This window comes from Phocoena sinus, chromosome 12 (assembly GCF_008692025.1).
Source record: "Phocoena sinus isolate mPhoSin1 chromosome 12, mPhoSin1.pri, whole genome shotgun sequence".
Taxonomy (NCBI): Eukaryota; Metazoa; Chordata; class Mammalia; order Artiodactyla; family Phocoenidae; genus Phocoena; species Phocoena sinus.
This window is the reverse complement of record NC_045774.1, coordinates 36,697,825-36,716,312: the sequence shown is the minus strand read 5'-3', so window position 1 is coordinate 36,716,312 and position 18,488 is coordinate 36,697,825. Positions and strand designations below refer to the sequence as shown.

The 18,488-nt window shown below is 43.2% G+C and overlaps 1 protein-coding gene across 1 annotated transcript; it reads right to left on the bottom strand.

Annotated features, from left to right (window-relative positions):
* HDDC2 (HD domain containing 2) lies at positions 1–17,764 on the bottom strand. The gene is made up of 6 exons (XM_032651801.1): positions 17,637–17,764; positions 16,295–16,416; positions 14,351–14,453; positions 7,841–7,909; positions 3,821–3,959; positions 1–344 (listed from the first exon to the last, which is right to left on the bottom strand). Exons 1-6 carry the CDS (start codon positions 17,706–17,708, stop codon positions 247–249), a joined length of 603 nt encoding a protein of 200 aa, XP_032507692.1. The 5' UTR covers positions 17,709–17,764; the 3' UTR covers positions 1–246.
* Between the last annotated feature and the right edge of the window lie 724 nt (positions 17,765–18,488).

Below are 18,488 nucleotides of genomic sequence, written 5' to 3'. Positions count from 1 at the left end.
TTTAAGGTTTTAAAATTTTATTTATTCAGTTCATAAAAAGCCCCCCACCCTCCAAGTCTTCATCCATGGCATTTTCAGGACCACACCCTGTTCTGTCGCTTCTTTTACTGTCCAAATTTTATCACGTTTCTTGCTGGAGTCCAGGCAATTGAAAATAGACTCACATCTGGGGAATCAACAGACCAACAGTGGCAAAACACAATACCATGAAACAGAAAAATAAAATGTTTGTTACAGGAGTGCATCTCACGAGTGTGGCTCACTGGCGGCGGCAGCTATGTTAGCGTTTCTTTCTGCCTCAAGTTCAGAAACAAGCTGGGCTATCTCAGGGTGACTGAATTTTCCTGCAATGCAAGAAGATAGGGAAAAAGATAATGACAAGTGAATACATCAGTTTCTCCAGCTGGATCCTAGGGCTTGTCAGGAGCCCGATTCTGTGATCTGACCCATACTTGACTCCAACGCAGAGTAAGAGTCCAGGTCCTGGAGAGAGGCCAAAGGCAACCACTCGGAGCTTACGCTAGTCACCCCAGATGCTATCAAGCGTAAGGATGAGAATCAGGCAAAGAACTACAGCTCAGGCAGACCTGGGGAAAACCTCACCAGGCAGCCTCTGAGTACCCCGACCAGGAACTCCAGGGAAACTCAGGGAGGATGGAGTCCAGAGAACTGAGAACAATTGCTGTCCATTCTGCATCTGCAATTAGTTGTGGGGAACAATGCACCTACATATAAAAAGACTGATAGGAAGACCAGGGGGTCTGGGCTGTCCCAGGATGCAAACAAGAGTGCAAACATCTACAATGAAACCAGCTAGTCTGTGCTATCTTCCTGGCTCCTTGGCCCCTCTGGGTTTCTGCCCTGGGCAGCAACCAAGCTCCGAACTATCTTAGGTGGGTGGTGGCTAGCACGCGGTGGGCGGGGGGGTGGTTAAACCCACCGTCCCTTCTTCCCTGACTGTCTTCTCTTGCCAGTGCCTTTTGTTGCTTGCTCTTCATTCCACAGTTAACTCTATTCCATTGATTCACTATGCTCAATCTCTTCTCTGAACGTCCCCTTCACTTTCTTGCCCTAACTGACACCTACTCGTCCTGAGGATACAGCTTTCTCTGCAGCCCCTCCACCCGTGGCTGTCTTCCGTCTCATGCAGCTCCTACCACCAGGCCAGGGCTTGTCCTCCACACTCCTCGTTGCTTCCAGGCTATCCTCTGCCCCACGGTGTAAAAGTCGTGCTGTCAGACTTAACGTCATTCCACCAAAACTGCTTTTACCAAGGACACCGATCAGCTCCATGTTGCTAAATCCGACGGCTACTCCTGCCCTCTTGAAACACTTTCTTCCCTTGGCTTCTGGGACCCCTGATTTTCTTCCTCCAAACCTATTCTTCCCCCCATCTTTCCTGTCTAGTGGAAAGTCCAAAATCCTCAGACTCCTCTTATAAACACCCCATACACAAATCCTGTCGACTCTATACTCAAAATATATCCAGAATCTGACTTCTTACTCTTTCTACCATTACTACCCTGGTCCAAACCAGGGCAAGAAATAGGAAGAAACCATTTCTTACATCATTTACACTGTTTAAGTTTACTAATTTTTTACTAGAAATAGTGCACCACAGTGGAAAGTGCAGTGAATTTTAATCTCATCAGCTGTGCGCACATCACCCTCTTTCCAGGCTCAAGTTTCTTCCACAATATAATGTGGAGTTTAAACCAGATGACCTTCCAGCTCCCATAGTTTTTGATTGTACTAGTATTCTCATGTTTCATTTTCTGTTTTTCATTGTGAATGTACCAAAACAGAAGATAATAGTATTAAAATGCAAAGAACAACATAAACATGACATATTTTATTACCTTATTGGGGAAATATGCTATCTAGTAACCCAATCATTGGTCAAACCTTTTTTCGTGTAAAGAGTCAGATAGTAAATATTTTAGGTTTTGTGAACTATTTGGTCTTTGCTGCCAACTACTCAGCTCTGCTGCTGTAGCATGAAAACAGTATAGACAACAGAGAAAGAAAGAGCGTGGCTGTTTCAGTAAAGCTTTATTGATAGAAACAAGCAGCAGCCAGTTTGGCCCACGGGCTATAGTTGGCTGACACCTGGTTTACAACATTATTCCACTGAACCAAAGTCAAACATTTTGAGCATCACCTATATCAAGGACAGATAAGACAAAGCTGGTTGGTCTCAGCCCTCAAACAGCTTACGATAGGGTGGGGTGGGCAAGTGGGGTTTTGGAAAGAAACCCAACGAGGAACATCATTACAGAGGATGCAAGTCAGACTGTGACAACGCTAAGGCAAGCTGCAGGCCAAGGGGAGATTGAGCAAAAAGAAGGGAACGCTCAGCTGTGACAGGGAAGATTAGGAGAGGAAACCAGACAGCTGAGTGGCCTTAGCCTGCAGAGCTGTTCAGATGACTTAAAAATTGTCAAGATTTTATTTTTAAGGAAGAGGAAAGCCACAAACGTTTAAAAAACAAAGAGGTGATGATACCTATATCTACAAAGGAGGAAAGCACTGAGACATGCAGGATGAACTCATGAGCCTAGCAGATTAAATTAGGTGGTTATAACAACAGTTCAATACAGAAATAATGAGGGCCTTGTCTAGGGCAGAGGTAGTGGGGCTGGAAAAGAGAGAAGGAAAATCACATCAACTTCATTACAAAGCAAATCATAGTTTGGAGCATATTTTGGAGCTGGGACTTTCCTCTACTTGATGAGGTCACAAAAGGGTCCAGAGAGGTCCCCCCAAAATCATCGCTAACAGTATTCTCAGGGGAGATGGAGGCTGAGCTGAGCCTGAAGAACTCCCAGGGAAGACAGATGGAGTTCTACTCCAGGGAGCAACATGAACACCAGCGGTCAGTGCACCTGGTGCCTCACTCTAGAAGCTGAATCAAAATGAAGATAGCGGGCTTCCCTGGTGGCGCAGTGGTTGGGAGTCCGCCTGCCGACGCAGGGGACGCAGGTTCGTTCCCCGGTCCGGGAAGATCTCACATGCCGCGGAGCGGCTGGGCCCGTGAGCCATGGCTACTGAGCCTGCGCGTCCGGACGGAGCCTGTGCTCCGCAACGGGAGAGGCCACAACAGTGAGAGGCCCGCGTACCGCAAAAAAAAAAAAAAAAAAAAAGAAGATAGCTAAGGCTTATTGCCAGCCATTTTCTAAGCACTTCACATATATCCTCAAATAACCCTATAAAGTAGATTTTGTAATTATCCTCAAGTTAAAAATAAGGAAACAAAGGCCCAGAGCTAGGTTAAGTATTAATTTACTGGAAGTTACGTAAATTGTATGTGGCAGAACCAGGATTCAAACCCATGCAGTTTGACTTTAGGCCTGTGCTCTGAAGAGCTATAATGACGACGGTGACTTCAGCTGTTTGGAGTTTTCTCTTTTTAAGTCTCTATTTCTACCTCCACCTTAACATGACCTGACATCTGTAAAGCACTTACATATTATAATGCATTTGACATACATTATCTCTCTTGAATCTCAAAACCAGCCTATGTCTTAAGTAGGGTATTATGATTTCCATTTTTCAGAGAGGTCAGGAGACTGCCTGGAAGCACACAGCTAGTATGTGTGACGTGAACCTGGTGCTCAGACTCCAGGGCGGCAATGCTCTTGTGTACTAGGTCACCTCATACCATAAACCCCACCATTTGCTTCTTAGATGCTCCGTACGCAAGTGTCAGAGGAGGGTGACAACAGTGGACATATAATATAATGTTATGACTAACATTTTATACACTAGGAGTAAATTAAGCCGAACCAAAGTGATGCTTATTGAAAGCAGCAGTGCGCACCTGCTGTGGAATTGTAGAAGTCCTGCAGTCTCCCAGGTTTGTTCTCAAGGTCTTCATATTCTGATGCCTGAAGAATCATTTCACATTGGTCCAGCTGCTTCACAAATTTAGCTTCTGCACTAGATTGGGTCTCATATTCCTAAGTAAAGGGACAATTAAAGCCACATGATTAGGGCTGCATGATAGGTTATTCCAGGAAAATTCTCATTCTGGTACCTGAAATCAGAGTCACAGCTAAACGCACATTCTGCACTGGCCACATTTCTCCACTGCATACAAACCCATCACAGAGACTAGTCACCTGCAATTCCACAGCTTAACAGAGGCGCTGTATGTGGGAAGGCGGTGCTCACAGCTCCATCTATTCCACCCGATGCCTGCGAGGCCTCATGTGTTCACATGGACACTTCCAAGCATTTTCCTTCCTGTTTAGTAACTTATCTTCAAGATCATTATTCTTTAATCCACCTGAGTAGAGCAGGTCTTTTCAACTTCAAGCTAATATTTCATCTTATGCTTCTCAAATTATTTCCCTCTCCATTTAATGTCGCGTTTCCTTTTCCTTTTGAAATGAATTTCTAGCTTTCTCATTTAATTTCGGTTACCACTCTACAATGAAAATCTCTGTCCCTGCTTTCCAAATAGGGAGAAGTTAATCAAGTCCCACCAGGTTATGACTCTTGAGGATACAGCCAGGGTCTGAGAACTCTTCATGCCATGGGTATGTGCATGTGTTGGTGGCAGGGAGGCGGTGAAGGTAGTGGACGGGGTGTGGCCTTTTTACCTCTCCTCTTCCCTTTGTTCCCTCCCTCCTCAGTGCAGACCAGAAATAAGAGGCAGTCTGCTTCATAGTGCATGACACATGTCACAAAACCACCGTCCCAATTAATACTATACAGAACCATTCTTCTATTAAGACCAAAGTATTCCCAACTGATTTCCCTGCCAAGTTCTCATTTGTAATTCCACCCTAGATGTGTTCAGATAATGAACCTGTCATGCCTTCTCAGCAGGGTGATGTGATGTGAATCACTGAAGATTTCTTGTTTTTTATTAGATGCAGCTCTGATTGGGGTTTTCAGAACAACAGAAGGATGAGGATTTCAAGCAGGAAAGAGATACAAGTTCCAGGTTCTCAACATGGAGGACCGAAGGAAAGAGAAAGAGAGGAAAGGAGAGGAAGATCAAAGGTTACCTCCCTCTCCCTTGGGGAAAGATTGGCACTACATGAAGTACTGACATATATAAAGTTTGTCTTTTATGTGTTCCACTTTCCCACCTCCTCATGACGCTCCCTCTGGGACCCAGGACCCTCATGTTGCTGTATATCAAACTCCCCACCAAAATACTGCACTTGTACTTCAAAGGATAGAACAGAGAGAGGCTTTTTTAAGGGGTACTTGTTAAAACAACAGTATCTTCAGCTGTATGTTGGGAAACAATCCAAGGGCAGGTGAGTGTGCCAGGCATTCAGCATATGGCAGGGAGCACCTCTTGCTTTGCCTCGGGATTCCAAGGGTTATTTCCTTAAAGCAAAATGCAGGTGGTAGGGAGGATATCTTTCTGTGATACTTCGAGGAAAAAAATGAAAATGTTTTCCCTTGACTTACTAAAATTTGACTTCACACTTCTATGGTAAAAGATAAATTATAATCGAGGATATCTAATTGCTTTAACTAGATGTGACCCTGTGGGCTGATAGCTATTTACAGTTGTGAATAGCAGTGATTAACGTTTCAGAAATCGATCAACTGCCATTTTCTATGTAACCAGTACTCAGTTCCCTGGGTACAGAATGACCCTGTTTTCTTAAATCAAAATCAGAACATATGGACTGGAGACAGAAAAACAGAGTGTACTATGTGTCAGGAAATATTCTAACTGCTTTACATATATTCATTTGATTGCCACGCAACCCTGTAAAATAGGTATACTACTATTAGTACCATTTTATAGATGAGGAAATTGAGACACAGACAGGTTCAGTAAGTTGCCCAAGATCAAATAGCTAGTAAACAGAGGAGCCAGTAATTTGAACCTTGGAAATCTGGTATTGAAGCCAATGTACATGAATCTAAAACATGCATAAGTTAATGAGAGTCTGTGTTCTCTGTTGAATAGCGTTCCCACAAAATCATGTCTACCTGTAATGCACGAATGTAACCTTATTTGGACATAGAGTCTTTGCAGATGTAATCAAATTAAGATAAAGTCATAATGGATTAGGATGGACCTCAACCCAATGACCGACATCCTTATGGGAGGGAAATCTGGGCACAGATACAGACACAGGAAGAACATCACCTAAGGAGGCAGAGACTCAAACAAAGTATTCTGAAGGCAAGGATGTCAAAGCTGGAAGACGCATTCACCAGAAGCTAGGGAGAGGCAAGGAAGGATCCTCTCCCAGAGCCTTCAGGGAGCATGGCCCTGCCAGCACCTTGATTCGGACTTCTGGCCTCCAAAACTGTGAGACAATACATGGTTGTTTTAAGCCATCCGAGTTCATGGTAATTTGTTACAGCAGCCCCTGGAAACCCAGGGTCTCTTACAATTAATAGTAAGTAACTGACATAGTATCATGAATACATAAGAACTATAAATGCTTGTTCAATTAATTAACATACAGCGTAATGACATAAAGAAAATGCTGAGTTAGGAGGCAGGCTTGTGGCCTTGCTTTGTCACCAGCTGGCTAAGAGACCTTGGGGAAGGCAAAACTCTTTAGTCTCCAGTCTTCTTATCTATAAAATAAGGGAGTTGGAAACAGGCTTTCTTTCAGCTATAACTGTACAAAACTCTAACAGATACAGTAAAGAGCCAAACAGAGAGAATATAGAGATAATTAAAAAATAATGAAGAATATAATAAAGTAGCCACTGCACAGAATCAGGGAAAGAGGAAGAAAGAGAGAGAGAATTAGTTTTCTAAGGCTGCTGTAAAAAGTACCACAAACCGGGTGGCTTAAGCAACAGAAATTTATTATCTCCCAGTTCTGGAGGCTGGGAATTGGAAATCAAGGTATTTGCAGGGTTGGTTCCTTCTGAGGGCTGTGAGGGAAGGAACTGCTCCAGGCCTCTGTCCTTGGTTTACAGATGGCCTTCTTCATGCTCACATGGTATTCTTCCAATATGTGTGTCTCTACATCCAAACTCCCCTTTTTATAAGGACACCAGTCATATTGGAAAAGCGCCCCACCCAAATGACCTCATTTTAACTTGATTACCTCTGTAAGAATCCTAGTTCCAAATAAGGTCTTATTTGGAGGTACATATGAGTTTTAGGGTTGAAAGAAAAGGTGGAAGGTCAGGTTCAGAAGACAGGAGGAGGGAGCAGGGCTTTGAAGGAAACGTGAAAAGTGAGAGTGAGAGGCAGGGCTACCCAAGCGTAAGGGGTGGGGCTAGAGGCTCAAGCAAGGGAGGGTCAGTGGGGCTGGAGGGGAGTGAGAAACTGCAGTAGGCAGGGATTGTTTGTCGTTTTCCCTTCACTGCTGGAAAACAGCACCAGGGAGGGACTGAGCACCCACAAAGCCCACGTTCTGCGCTAGGCTCCATGGCAGCACCTGGCCTTGACCTCACTCAGCCCTAACACCCCTTAATGGTTTCAGAGATGGACAACTGACTCAGGGAGGGGAAGGAGTCCAAGGTCACTGAGCCAGGAAGTGGTGAGTGAGGTGGGAACCCAGTTCTGAACTACCCCAAAGCCTACATTCCTTTCAAGGACCAGAGACGGGGGTGGGGGTGTGTGAGGTTGACAGGGTGGAGGATGAGAGCCATGCATCAGGAAATCCAGGGGCTGTGAGTCAGTATCCATACCAGGCTTTACGGTGACAAGGGAAATGGGAAGAAAAACTACTATTAGTCCTGAGAAGTTCCTGCAGCAGCTGGGAGGTGAGAAACTGACACGACCGAAAAAGCAACAAGTTGGAGACAGCTTATTGAGATAGTCTAAGTCAAATAAAACACTGATGAGCCATATAAATTCAGTTACAATAAAAAGCGACCCATCAGATATACTTACTTCCCAAAGTTCATAGAGCTCTTTTCTGAGATCCTCTGGGAGGAGCTGGGTTAGCTGCTTCATAGCTTCCTGAAATACCAAATCATTACTTTAATCATATTCACATTTATTTAACAACTCATCTACAAATGCCAAATAATGGACTCAAACTCTTACAAATAACTCCCAAAGGGGCAGCAGAATATTGGACAATATTTAGGCTTACAAGGAGGGCAGTTGTGTACATTAAATAAATGTATTTGTTCATATGTATTTATTCACGAGCACTTATTTTGTGGCCTACAGCATACCAGACACAAATAAGGACAATGAGAAGGGTGTGAAATGATTACAGAAATATCAGTAGCAAGGCCAAGGAGCTTCCATCTTTTTTTTTTTTTAACATCTTTATTGGAGTACAATTGCTTTACATTGTGTTAGTTTCTGCTGTATAACAGAGTGAATCAGCTATACATATACATATATCCCCATATCTCCTCCCTCTTGCATCTCCCTCCCACTCTCCCTATCCCACTCCTCTAGGTGGTCATAAAGCACCGAGCTGATCTCCCTGTGCTATGCAGCTGCTTCTCACTAGGTATCTATTTTACATTTGGTAGTGTATATATGTCCATGCCACTCTCTCACTTCGTCCCAGCTTACCCTTCCCCCTCCCCGTGTCCTCAAGTCCATTCTCTACATCTGCATCTTTATTCCTGTCCTGCTCCTAAGTTCGTCAGAACATTTTTTGTTTTTTAGATTCCATGTATATGTGTTACCATATGGTATTTTTCTCTTTCTGACTTACTTTACCCTGTATGACAGACTCTAGGTCCATCCACCTCACTACAAATAACTCAAATTCGTTTCTTTTTATGGCTGAGTAATATTCCATTGTATATATGTACCACATCTTCTTTATCCATTCATCTGTCGATGGACACTTAGGTTGCTTGCATGTCCTGGCTATTGTAAATAGTGCTGCAGTGAACATTGTGATACATGACTCCTTTTGAATTATGGTTTTCTCAGGGTATATGCCCAGTAGTGGGATTGCTGGGTCATATGGTAGTTGTTTTTAGTTTTTTAAGGAATCTCCATACTGTTCTCCATAGTGGCTGTATCAATTTACATTCCCATCAACAGTGCAAGAGGGTTCCCTTTTCTCCACACCCTCTCCAGCATTTATTGTTTGTAGATTTTGTGATGATGGTCATTCTGACCAGTGTGAGGTGATACCTCATTGTGGTTTTGATTTGCATTTCTCTAATCATTAGTGATGTTGAGCATCCTTTCATGTGTTTGTTGGCCATCTGTATATCTTCTTTGGAGAAATGTCTATTTAGGTCTTCTACCCATTTTTGGATTGTGTTGTTTTTTATGATATCGAGCTCCATGAGCTGCTTGTATATTTTGGAGATTAATCCTTTGTCAGTTGCTTCATCTGAAAACAGTTTCTCCCATTCTGAGGGTTGTCTTTTTGTCTTGTTTATGGTTTCCTTTGCTGTGCAAAAGCTTTTAAGTTTCATTAGGTCCCATTTGCTTATTTTTGTTTTTATTTCCATTACTCTAGGAGGTGGGTCAAAAAGGATCTTGCTGTGATTTATTTCATAGAGTGTTCTGCCTATGTTTTCCTCTAAGAGTTTTATGGATTTTATATCTTGTGGATGAATTGCAAGATGCCCACATGAATTTCAACCATAAGCATACTAGAGTTCAAAACAAACCTGAGTGTGGGGAGAATAGGAAAGTATCAGTGAATTACAAATCTCAAAGAAATTTTTTGTATACATTATGTTATTTTTTATTGTTAAAATGTTTTTATTGCAAAATGTAAAGCAATACACAAATGGGCAGATATTGTTATTAACATAAATGAAACTACAAGCAGCATTTCGTAGGCTCACAGACTCACAGACTGAAAAGAGATGTTAAAGGGTAATGAGCCAAACCATCCAGCAGCATCACTGGGCACTTCTTAGTCTCCCTCCATAAACATGTCCAGGGGTGGGAACCTAGCACCTCAAGAGGTTACCCAAATGGGCTTTAGGCAGCATTGGTAGAAAGTACTTTCTTACATCAAGCTGAAAATTGTCCCTGTAGTCCTTCCACCATGCCTATAGCCCCAGCTCTTCTGCCTTCCTCCCTCATAAAAACACAATGTCAAACAGGTGGGCAGTGGCCCGGGTGGGCCAGAATCTCTGCGACCAGTGATTGGTCCAAGGGATGGCCATGTAACTCAAACCAGCCACTCAGGGACCATCTGCATGAGTTGTCCAGCACAGGCTGGGAGACAGAAGCCCCGAGTAGAGCCTGGAGAGCCAAAATCCACAGAAAAGCAGAGATGAGGGAGTGAGAGCATGGAGGGTGTTCAGTATGTATTTCTAGTCTCCAACTCCCAGGAGCCCCTCTCATTCCCATCTCTTCCTTCATTTCTATGTTGCTCCAAAATTCTAAAATATCACATTTTGGGGGCATGAGGTCTGCAATCTACTCTCAAATGGCTTCCAATTCCTTCACTATCCTCATCCTATGCCTCTTAATCTGGTCCAGTTCTTCTAACTAGAGCTTAGGCTCTTTGAAAAGAATATGGTTGTAAGAACCACTTTTGGCAAAGGTCTCACATAAAATCAAATGGTGAGATGGGAAAAAGCAATAAAAATAAAAATGAATATTTGTATATATAATTATTTATTACCGGGAGAAAAAAATGTTATAGAATACAACCACTTCCAGAGCAAACCATATTGGCCAGTGTCAACAATCTGCTCTTGTAACTAACATCACCATCTTGAATGGTTTGTACCATTACAGCAGGCTTAGTGGTATGAAATTTAGAGTATTTTGCACCTGCGTTCTCCCTTGTTTCTTTTTCATAAATCTCAGCAAAGTATTTGAGAAAATACTTTGCACTTTCAAAAATTAATAGTGTCTTTATAAATAGATCGCTTTTCTCTACACCATTCTAGAAACATAAGTTTGCCCATTGCTTTTGTTTGAAAAGAACGAACTGAATAACATATAGGTACAGAGACATATCAAAATCTAAACTTTTAGAATATAAACATAAAAGTCCTGCTGTGACAAGGGATTACTTTATTTCCTTCAGAGCGATGCACCCAGCACTGAATACGGTGATTGATATGTGGTCTGACCCCGAAACACAATGGAACCAAAGCTTCCATCATGCCAAATGCTCTATTTCTATAAATGCAGCCCAAGGCTGAGCTGGCTTTTTGAAAATCACATATGATTACTGACTTATTAATAAGCTTCCTGGTGACTAAAATCACCATGTCTTTTAAAAAACAATACATAGCAAACAAATATGTTTTTGCTCTCTTCCTGAAATTGAGCAATGATTTTCTGGACCTAAACTCATTGATATCATTTGTCATTATACAATCAGAATTGCATTTTGAGACCTCTTAGTTGTTATTCCTTGTTTGGCCTCATATGCCACAGAATCATGCCTACCTTTTCAAATGAGCCACTGAAATCGACTTCATTAAAGTCCAGGACAAATGGCTGAAGATGTCAGACTTTCCCTGCCTGATGGTGAGCCCTGCCACTCCCACTTCTAAACTGAGTTTTGTCTTGTTCACACAGATTTAGAGTGATAATCTCCCTAGCTTCTTCCTGTTAGCAAAGCATGTCAAGAATCTGCCTACAGTTCTGAGCTGAGTGAAGCTTTCAGCAAATGTCTGTCAGTTTCGTGACAAGCACCCAGAAAGCAGTATTCATCACTCACACATCTTTGGTGGGGCTGAAGAGTGCAACAGTTAATGACAAACTGTAGATTCAGATGGGGTTTGAAACCCTGCTTGCCATTTACTAGCCGTGGAACCCTGTGCAAGTTACTTCTTTGTCCTTCAGGTTTCTCATCTGTAAAATGGGGTTAATAGTGGTACCCACCTGAAAGGATTGCTGCGAGGATTAAATAGTTAATATATATATAAAGTGCTCATTATCTGGCACAGGAAAAGCACTCTGTAAAATGTTCACTGTATTTTTCACTTTCTCCATCTTGCCATGTTTACTCCCATAATAAAGTTTTGTTCTTCCCCTTTTAACCTCTAGTTCTTCAGCAACTTTAACTCTCAGGTACATATATATCATAACTCTGCCTTCTGTTTTAGTAAGTTTTCCCTTTGCAAAGGAATATAACCTGCTATTGCTATATTCCAGAGTCAAGCTTCATCCCACTACTTCTTAATGATCCCTACCAGGCATCATTTACCAACTAGGGTTATAATATGAAGTTTATTTTATCCTGTTTAGGAGGGGAGTCAGACTACAAGTATTACTTTTGGCCCCCCTGAATTTTCTCTTCTACACCTTCATTCTCCCTTTCATCTTAATACCTACTCTCCTCCAAGACAATCAGCCTTCCAATTTTATCAAGTATTTTTCCTCCCATTCCTACTTTGGTTTAAAGCCTTTCTGATGCCGTTGGCTAGCCTCTGGGCAAATGATACTTCCTGGTTTTCAGTATGTGCATTCCACCTCAAGGAGCCAAGAAACCCTCATTTAATTATCTTAAGTTATGGCTCAGACATCCACATCTTATTCATGAACACTATCTGCATAAAGAACTGTTCACCTCCCAGATCTTTTTCTCTGTCCCAAATCCTAACTAGCAGAGGAAGAGGCAATGGAGTATCAGCGCACTCCCCAAGCCTTTGGTTTCCCGTCCAAGAACTTGGGGTTCTTTAAGATGTTTCCCCTGTCCCTTCTGATGATATTTATTCTCCTGTAAATCAGATGGAGTGGGCAGCAGCCAGGAGGTTTAATGAGGCTGGGCAGGCTTTTCATCATTGCCTGCATACGGCGTCCAGGAAGCAGCAGCACTGAGTGTCAAGTCCCCTCTATGCCCCGCTCCGGGGGGTGTCACTAGCCAGGACTCAGCTTCTGTCAGGACAGAGGTGGGTTTTCTCTGTCCCCAGTGGTTGGAGATCCTTCCTACTGAATGTTTTTTCTTCAGAAGGTTCTGACTCGCTCCTCTGTGGAATGAACCTCACATTCCTTGTGTGCCTATACGGGAACACTCTCTTCTTCCTTTGCGTCACTTTAAGGGTCTCTGATCACCCTCTGGTACTTCAGTATGTGATTTCTCCTCCACAAGGTATACATTTACCCTTGAATGAAACTATTGTACATCCTGAAACGTGCTATATAATTGAGGAGTCTTTTCCTCCTCCTTTTTCTCTATGTCATATGTCAATACCCAACATCCTCTGGTTTGGGGCTAACTCCTCTCCACAACTCAGCATCTTGAGCTAATTGTTTTCTTTTTGTGTTAATCCTGCCAGTCAACCTAGGAGTTCTTTATTCAGGACAGTCTAGACTCCTACAGGGAAACAGTTCCTTAGCTCCTCCCTTTCCACAGACTGTCATGATGCTCGTGTGTTCTGGACCTGTATTTACACTAAGAACACATTCCTTACACTATTCCCCTTACTACCATAATTTAGGGTGTGTTGGAACTCCTAAACTGAGATTCCTTATAGATCTTCTTGCCTCTAGAGGGGCAAAAATGCTGTTGGCTACTGAGCTCTAGCCTCCGCCAGCTCCGAGAACAGCTATTTGAGCCCACCTTCCCTGTTAAACCACCTTGATGAAGGATCTGTTGACTCAATCTCTCTGGCCTACAATAAAAGCAGCTTGCAATAAACCCTGAATTGGGAACCAGCCATTCAGCATTTTTAAAAAAAACCAGCCATTCAGCATTTAAAAAAAAAACCTTCCTGGATTTTCCAGTCTCTGTTTCAAATATGTCTTCCTCTTTGTCCCTGGACTCTGGTTTAGAGTCCAAATCAGCAGACAATGTTTTATTGATGTTATTCATTTTTTACTAATACAAAATTTTTTTCTTTACTTTTAACCACTAAATCAAAGGACTAAGTTAAAATTTACTAAATACTAATTATAATAATGATTATTCTTGGGCTTTATAGAACTTCTCTCCAAAGAGCTTAAACTAGCATGGAGAATTCCTTCAAGTTCCAGCTATTTCCATTGTCCTACTGAAAGCCGTACTATCTGTACTCTGTGTTCAGGTGCCCTCTATGCCCCTCCATGAGAACTGAAACCAACAAAATGCCCTGTCTCTGTGTTAAACAAGGCTTAGAATAAGCAAAACCAATTCACTGCTTATTCCAAGAGATCCTTACATCTGGAAGGTAAGATTGTAAACCACCCAAAATAGAGTAAGCACTAACAGCTGACCCTTCAAGACGCTTGTTAAGACCTTGGCTCACCAGCCCTACCACCCCAAAGTTATTATGTCCTAAACTCTATGCAATCCCATCTTGTAAGACAGCAGCTCCTCTTGTAAGATGCATCCAAACATCCTCCAGCCCAGGCCCTAAAACTCTATAAATACCCTCCCTTCACCCTCCTTTCTGAGACACTACTAAAACTCCGTCAAGGAGGTACTCTCCCTTACTGCAATAGGTCTAATAAACTTAGCTTTGTTTCAGCAGTGGGTTTTTCTGGGGGTCTTTTGTGGAGTCAACAGTCAACACTGACCTCTTCTCGCCTATGTTTTTCTTCTTTGGGGATGTTATCTGCTGGTGCTATGTCCCCAACGATGCATTCTGCCATATCATGAACCAGGGCTAGGCGTACACATCTGACCAGGCAAGAAATGGTGAATAATTACACAGAATTATATTCACTACAGATTCCTTCTCTATACTACTTTGAAGTTACATAATACAGTTTTCTTTCTCCAGCCTCACAGAGTATGTTATTTTAATGCAGTATTTCCTAAAGTAATTATATTCTGCCAGCCTGCAACAGTTCTGAGTCAAAACAGTTAGTTAATATTCAGCACAATACATGAGAATACAGGGGAAATTGTTAGCATGAATTAAAAAAAAAATAGCTGGTTTCTCAAATGTCACTTTAAAAGCTTGCTAACTTTAGATTAAAAAGCCAGGAGGTGATCTAGTTAGAGCATTTACTTACCTATACAAAATTCAAAAACTATCATTTCCCCAATGTACTAGTCAGATGTCAAAATGATGCCCTTTCTAGAGAAATGAGTACAGTTGGACAGATCTGAGTTTGCATCCAGCAATCAACATCTAATAGCTGTGTGACCTTTGCCAAGGTACTTAATTTCTTTAAATGCTGAGTTTTGCAGCCTTCATTTTTAACATCCGTAAAAAGGGGTAATAATACTTCCTAACTTTGGTATGAAAACTAAATTAGATAATTTATGTTCCTGAAACATGTTCATTATTCAACAAACGATTATAATTATTAGTGATAATGATAATCATCATCAAAATAATAAAGGCAGTTCATGAGATAAATGCCCCAGAGGGCCAGCCTGTTTTATGTTCCCACCATCACCAAGGCAGAAGGCCTCAAAGCCTCCTCACAGGTGTCCCTGCCTGCAGTTGCTCTCTCATCTAGTTCAAATCTCAGACTGTCCTTACGAGCCTCTCCATTTGACACCGTGCTCATCTCATACTATCTGCTAAAAATCTCCTAAATTCTACACCATCTACAGAGTAACAGGCCTCCGGAGACTCCCTAATGGACCTTTGTTTCAATCAATTTGATTTACTTATCAATTCCAAAATATACCTTTACTTTCCTACCATCAGAGATTTGGTTTCTCTGCCCTTCTCTTTATGTGCTGTCTTCTACTTCTCCACCTAATCAGCACCTTAGAGGTCAACTCCGATTCTGTATCCTCCATTAAGACTGCCCAAGAACAGGTGATCTCTTCGGTTAAATTTTCTAACTTAATTTATTTTGTGCTCTGTATGGAAGCCACTCTGGGCCTGTGTAATTCATCTGGGTTTTATTTACTATCTTATACTGTATTGCTAGGAAAGTTTGTCCTGCGCTCAAAAAGCATTTTATTTTTTATTTTATTTATTTATTTTGGCTGAGTCAAGTCTTAGTTGCGGCATTCATGACGGATCTAGTTCCCCACCCAGGTATCAAACTCAGGGCCCTTGCATTGGGCGTGGAGTCTTACCCACTGGACCACCAGGGAAGTCCCTCAAAAAGCATTTTAAACACTTGTTGGTTGACTGAAAGGAGAGAGGATATCTTTCTCAGCTCTTTGCTGCACATACAATTTCAAAAAGTCACTTCACAAATAAGTGCTACTATTCAGAAAAGGGGTGAAATGAAGGTACACACAGTGTATGGATACAATTTTAGACAAAAGACACTTTACCTTCAAGGCCCCGGAAACCCTCACATCACACTTAAGTTTCCTTGAGACCAAGGCAGCCTCTTTCACTTGCCAGGAGAAAACCCAGAGTACAGTTTACAACAACTGAAGTGATCAGCATATAGTGCCCCTTCCCACATCCTGAATCTGTATGGTTTGCCTCAAGTAATTTTTCTTGACATATACACTAAGCTACAAGAATTTGACACAGGCCTCAGTCATGAAGAGTCATGCATACCCACAGACCCTAACCGGCACCAAAGTTCACAGCTTACCGGTCTTTGTTAAGATGTTCATCTTTGGTCACCAGAGCCATAATTGCCATCCTATACATGTGATCTGATACGCTCTCTGGCTTCTGGACATTTCTGTATACCCAGCCAGTACGCGGGACTCTCTGATAAAAATGAACAGAAAACAATTGATAAAAATAAGTATTTTATCTACGGTGCTCTTCAAGAGAAGTCCAGGGAACAGGGCACAGAAGCTGGGTCATGGTTTCAGTACATATTAAAAAACGCTTAACTAACCTAAATGATCAACTTCTGGAATCAAATAAACCAGTGAGGGCAGAGAATGAGAAAGAGAGAGGGAGGGAGGAATAATTCACAAGTATACAATACATAAGTCCAAAAGTCAAGTTACTCCGTGTTACCGATTTACTGATGTACAGATCATATACAAGTCCTTAAAACATAAGAACAAAACTGTAAAGTATCTTTCCTAACTATAAGAGTTGTTAAGTTTTACTTCAAACAACTCATTAGACACAAGTAGAAAACACTGTGGTGAGAGCGTCGTGAACAAGCGACAGACTTCCAAATTCTGAAGCAGAAAGGATAAGGCATTTCTAACTGCTTCATGCTACCCACCAGTCATGACTCTTCCTTTTACTCAGATCATGATGTGATCCTGTGAGACTCGGGAGTTCACATTTCTAAAGAATTTTATGAACTGTAGAAACAATGGCATGAAACAGATAATCTGCTTTGAACTTGGAGAAATTCTGCAAAACGTGTGGCCAGGGGTGGACCGGCAGGAGGAGGACCCCTGGGATGTAACTCCAGTGTGTGCTACATAAAATCCTCCGTTAAAAAAAAAAAAAAGTCTTGTTATTTCTATAAGTAATTGTGAGACAGATTTTAAGCACTCCACTTAAACCCTGCAGGACCAATGGGTTCTGATCTTCCCACTTGGCCGGTTGTGGGGTCGTGAGCCCCAAAAGTACTCGGGGCAGACGCGGGCAGAGGGACCAGCACATCACCGCGCCGGATCCCCTCCAGAAACCTCTCGAAAGGCCGCCTGGGCCGGCCCCATCGGAGCGCCAGGCCGACACAGGAAACGGCGCGTCTCGGACTCCTCCCGGCCTGGGGTCGGCCCTAGCAGCCCGGCCACGCAGTCTCCGCCACTTGCTTCCTCCGACCACGGTCCGGACGCACGACCGCATCCATCCGGAGGGGTTTCCTCTGTCGACCCCAAGAGGCCGGGAGAACTGAGGAAGGGGGCTGGCCTCGGGCCAGGTGGGGAGCAGGAGCCTCGTCGCCCCGCGGCCGGCCCCGGCCTCTCTCCGCGCAGCCGCGACCCCGGCCCCCGGCGGCCCTCCCGGCGCCCGCTCACCTTGAGCTGCCCCACCAGCCGCAGGAACTGCAGCAGGTCCCGGGCCCCGCGGCCCGAGATGGGCGCAGCCATGCGGCCACCGATCCGGACAGGTCTGAGCCAGCAGCGCGACCGCCGCTCGAAGCTCCTCCCCCCGAAGCCCCTCCCACTGAAGCTCCTCCCCTTCTTCCTCCCTACCCCTCCTTCCCTCTCCTCCTCTCCTTACTCCTCCATTTCCTCACCCTGGTTTTCTCCGACTGTCTGTCCAGTCTTCCACCTTCCTGGCCGTAGTGGCTGCAGCTGGGCATTGCACCATCCAAGAGCACTGTACTTGGAGCATCTAGGTATGCGTTACTTGTTTGCTAAACTCCGCTCAACTGAGCTCCATCAAACTTTTAAAGGGATTGCCGTTCCTTGGGGAGGGACAGAGGGGTTGGGGTGCCGAGGAGGTGGAGGAAGGTTATGCCATAATGCACCAAAATCTTGCCTTTTAGCAATTCAACCTCTGACTAGAGGGAGAGATAAGGAACCCTACTTGAAGGCGAGCAATCTATAAACATTTTAACAGAGGCACAAGGAAGATGCTTTGGAAGGGAGACATTAGTTAGGAGTGACAAAAGTACTGCAAGGATTGGAGGCTAGCCACAGCTAGAGAACTTTAGAGGTTAGTATAAATGGCTAGGGAGTGAATACAATTCCATGTTGAAATCACAACCCCCTGACACTTCAAGTGCTGAAGAATCCCCAAAAGTTGGTCAAGGCCTGTCTCAACTATCTGTCCTAATTCTATCAAAAACCGATGGTACCAGTTTTTAAAGGCACTTAGTGACATGCATACTGAAGGACTCAATGAGAGAGGGTAACATGGAGAAT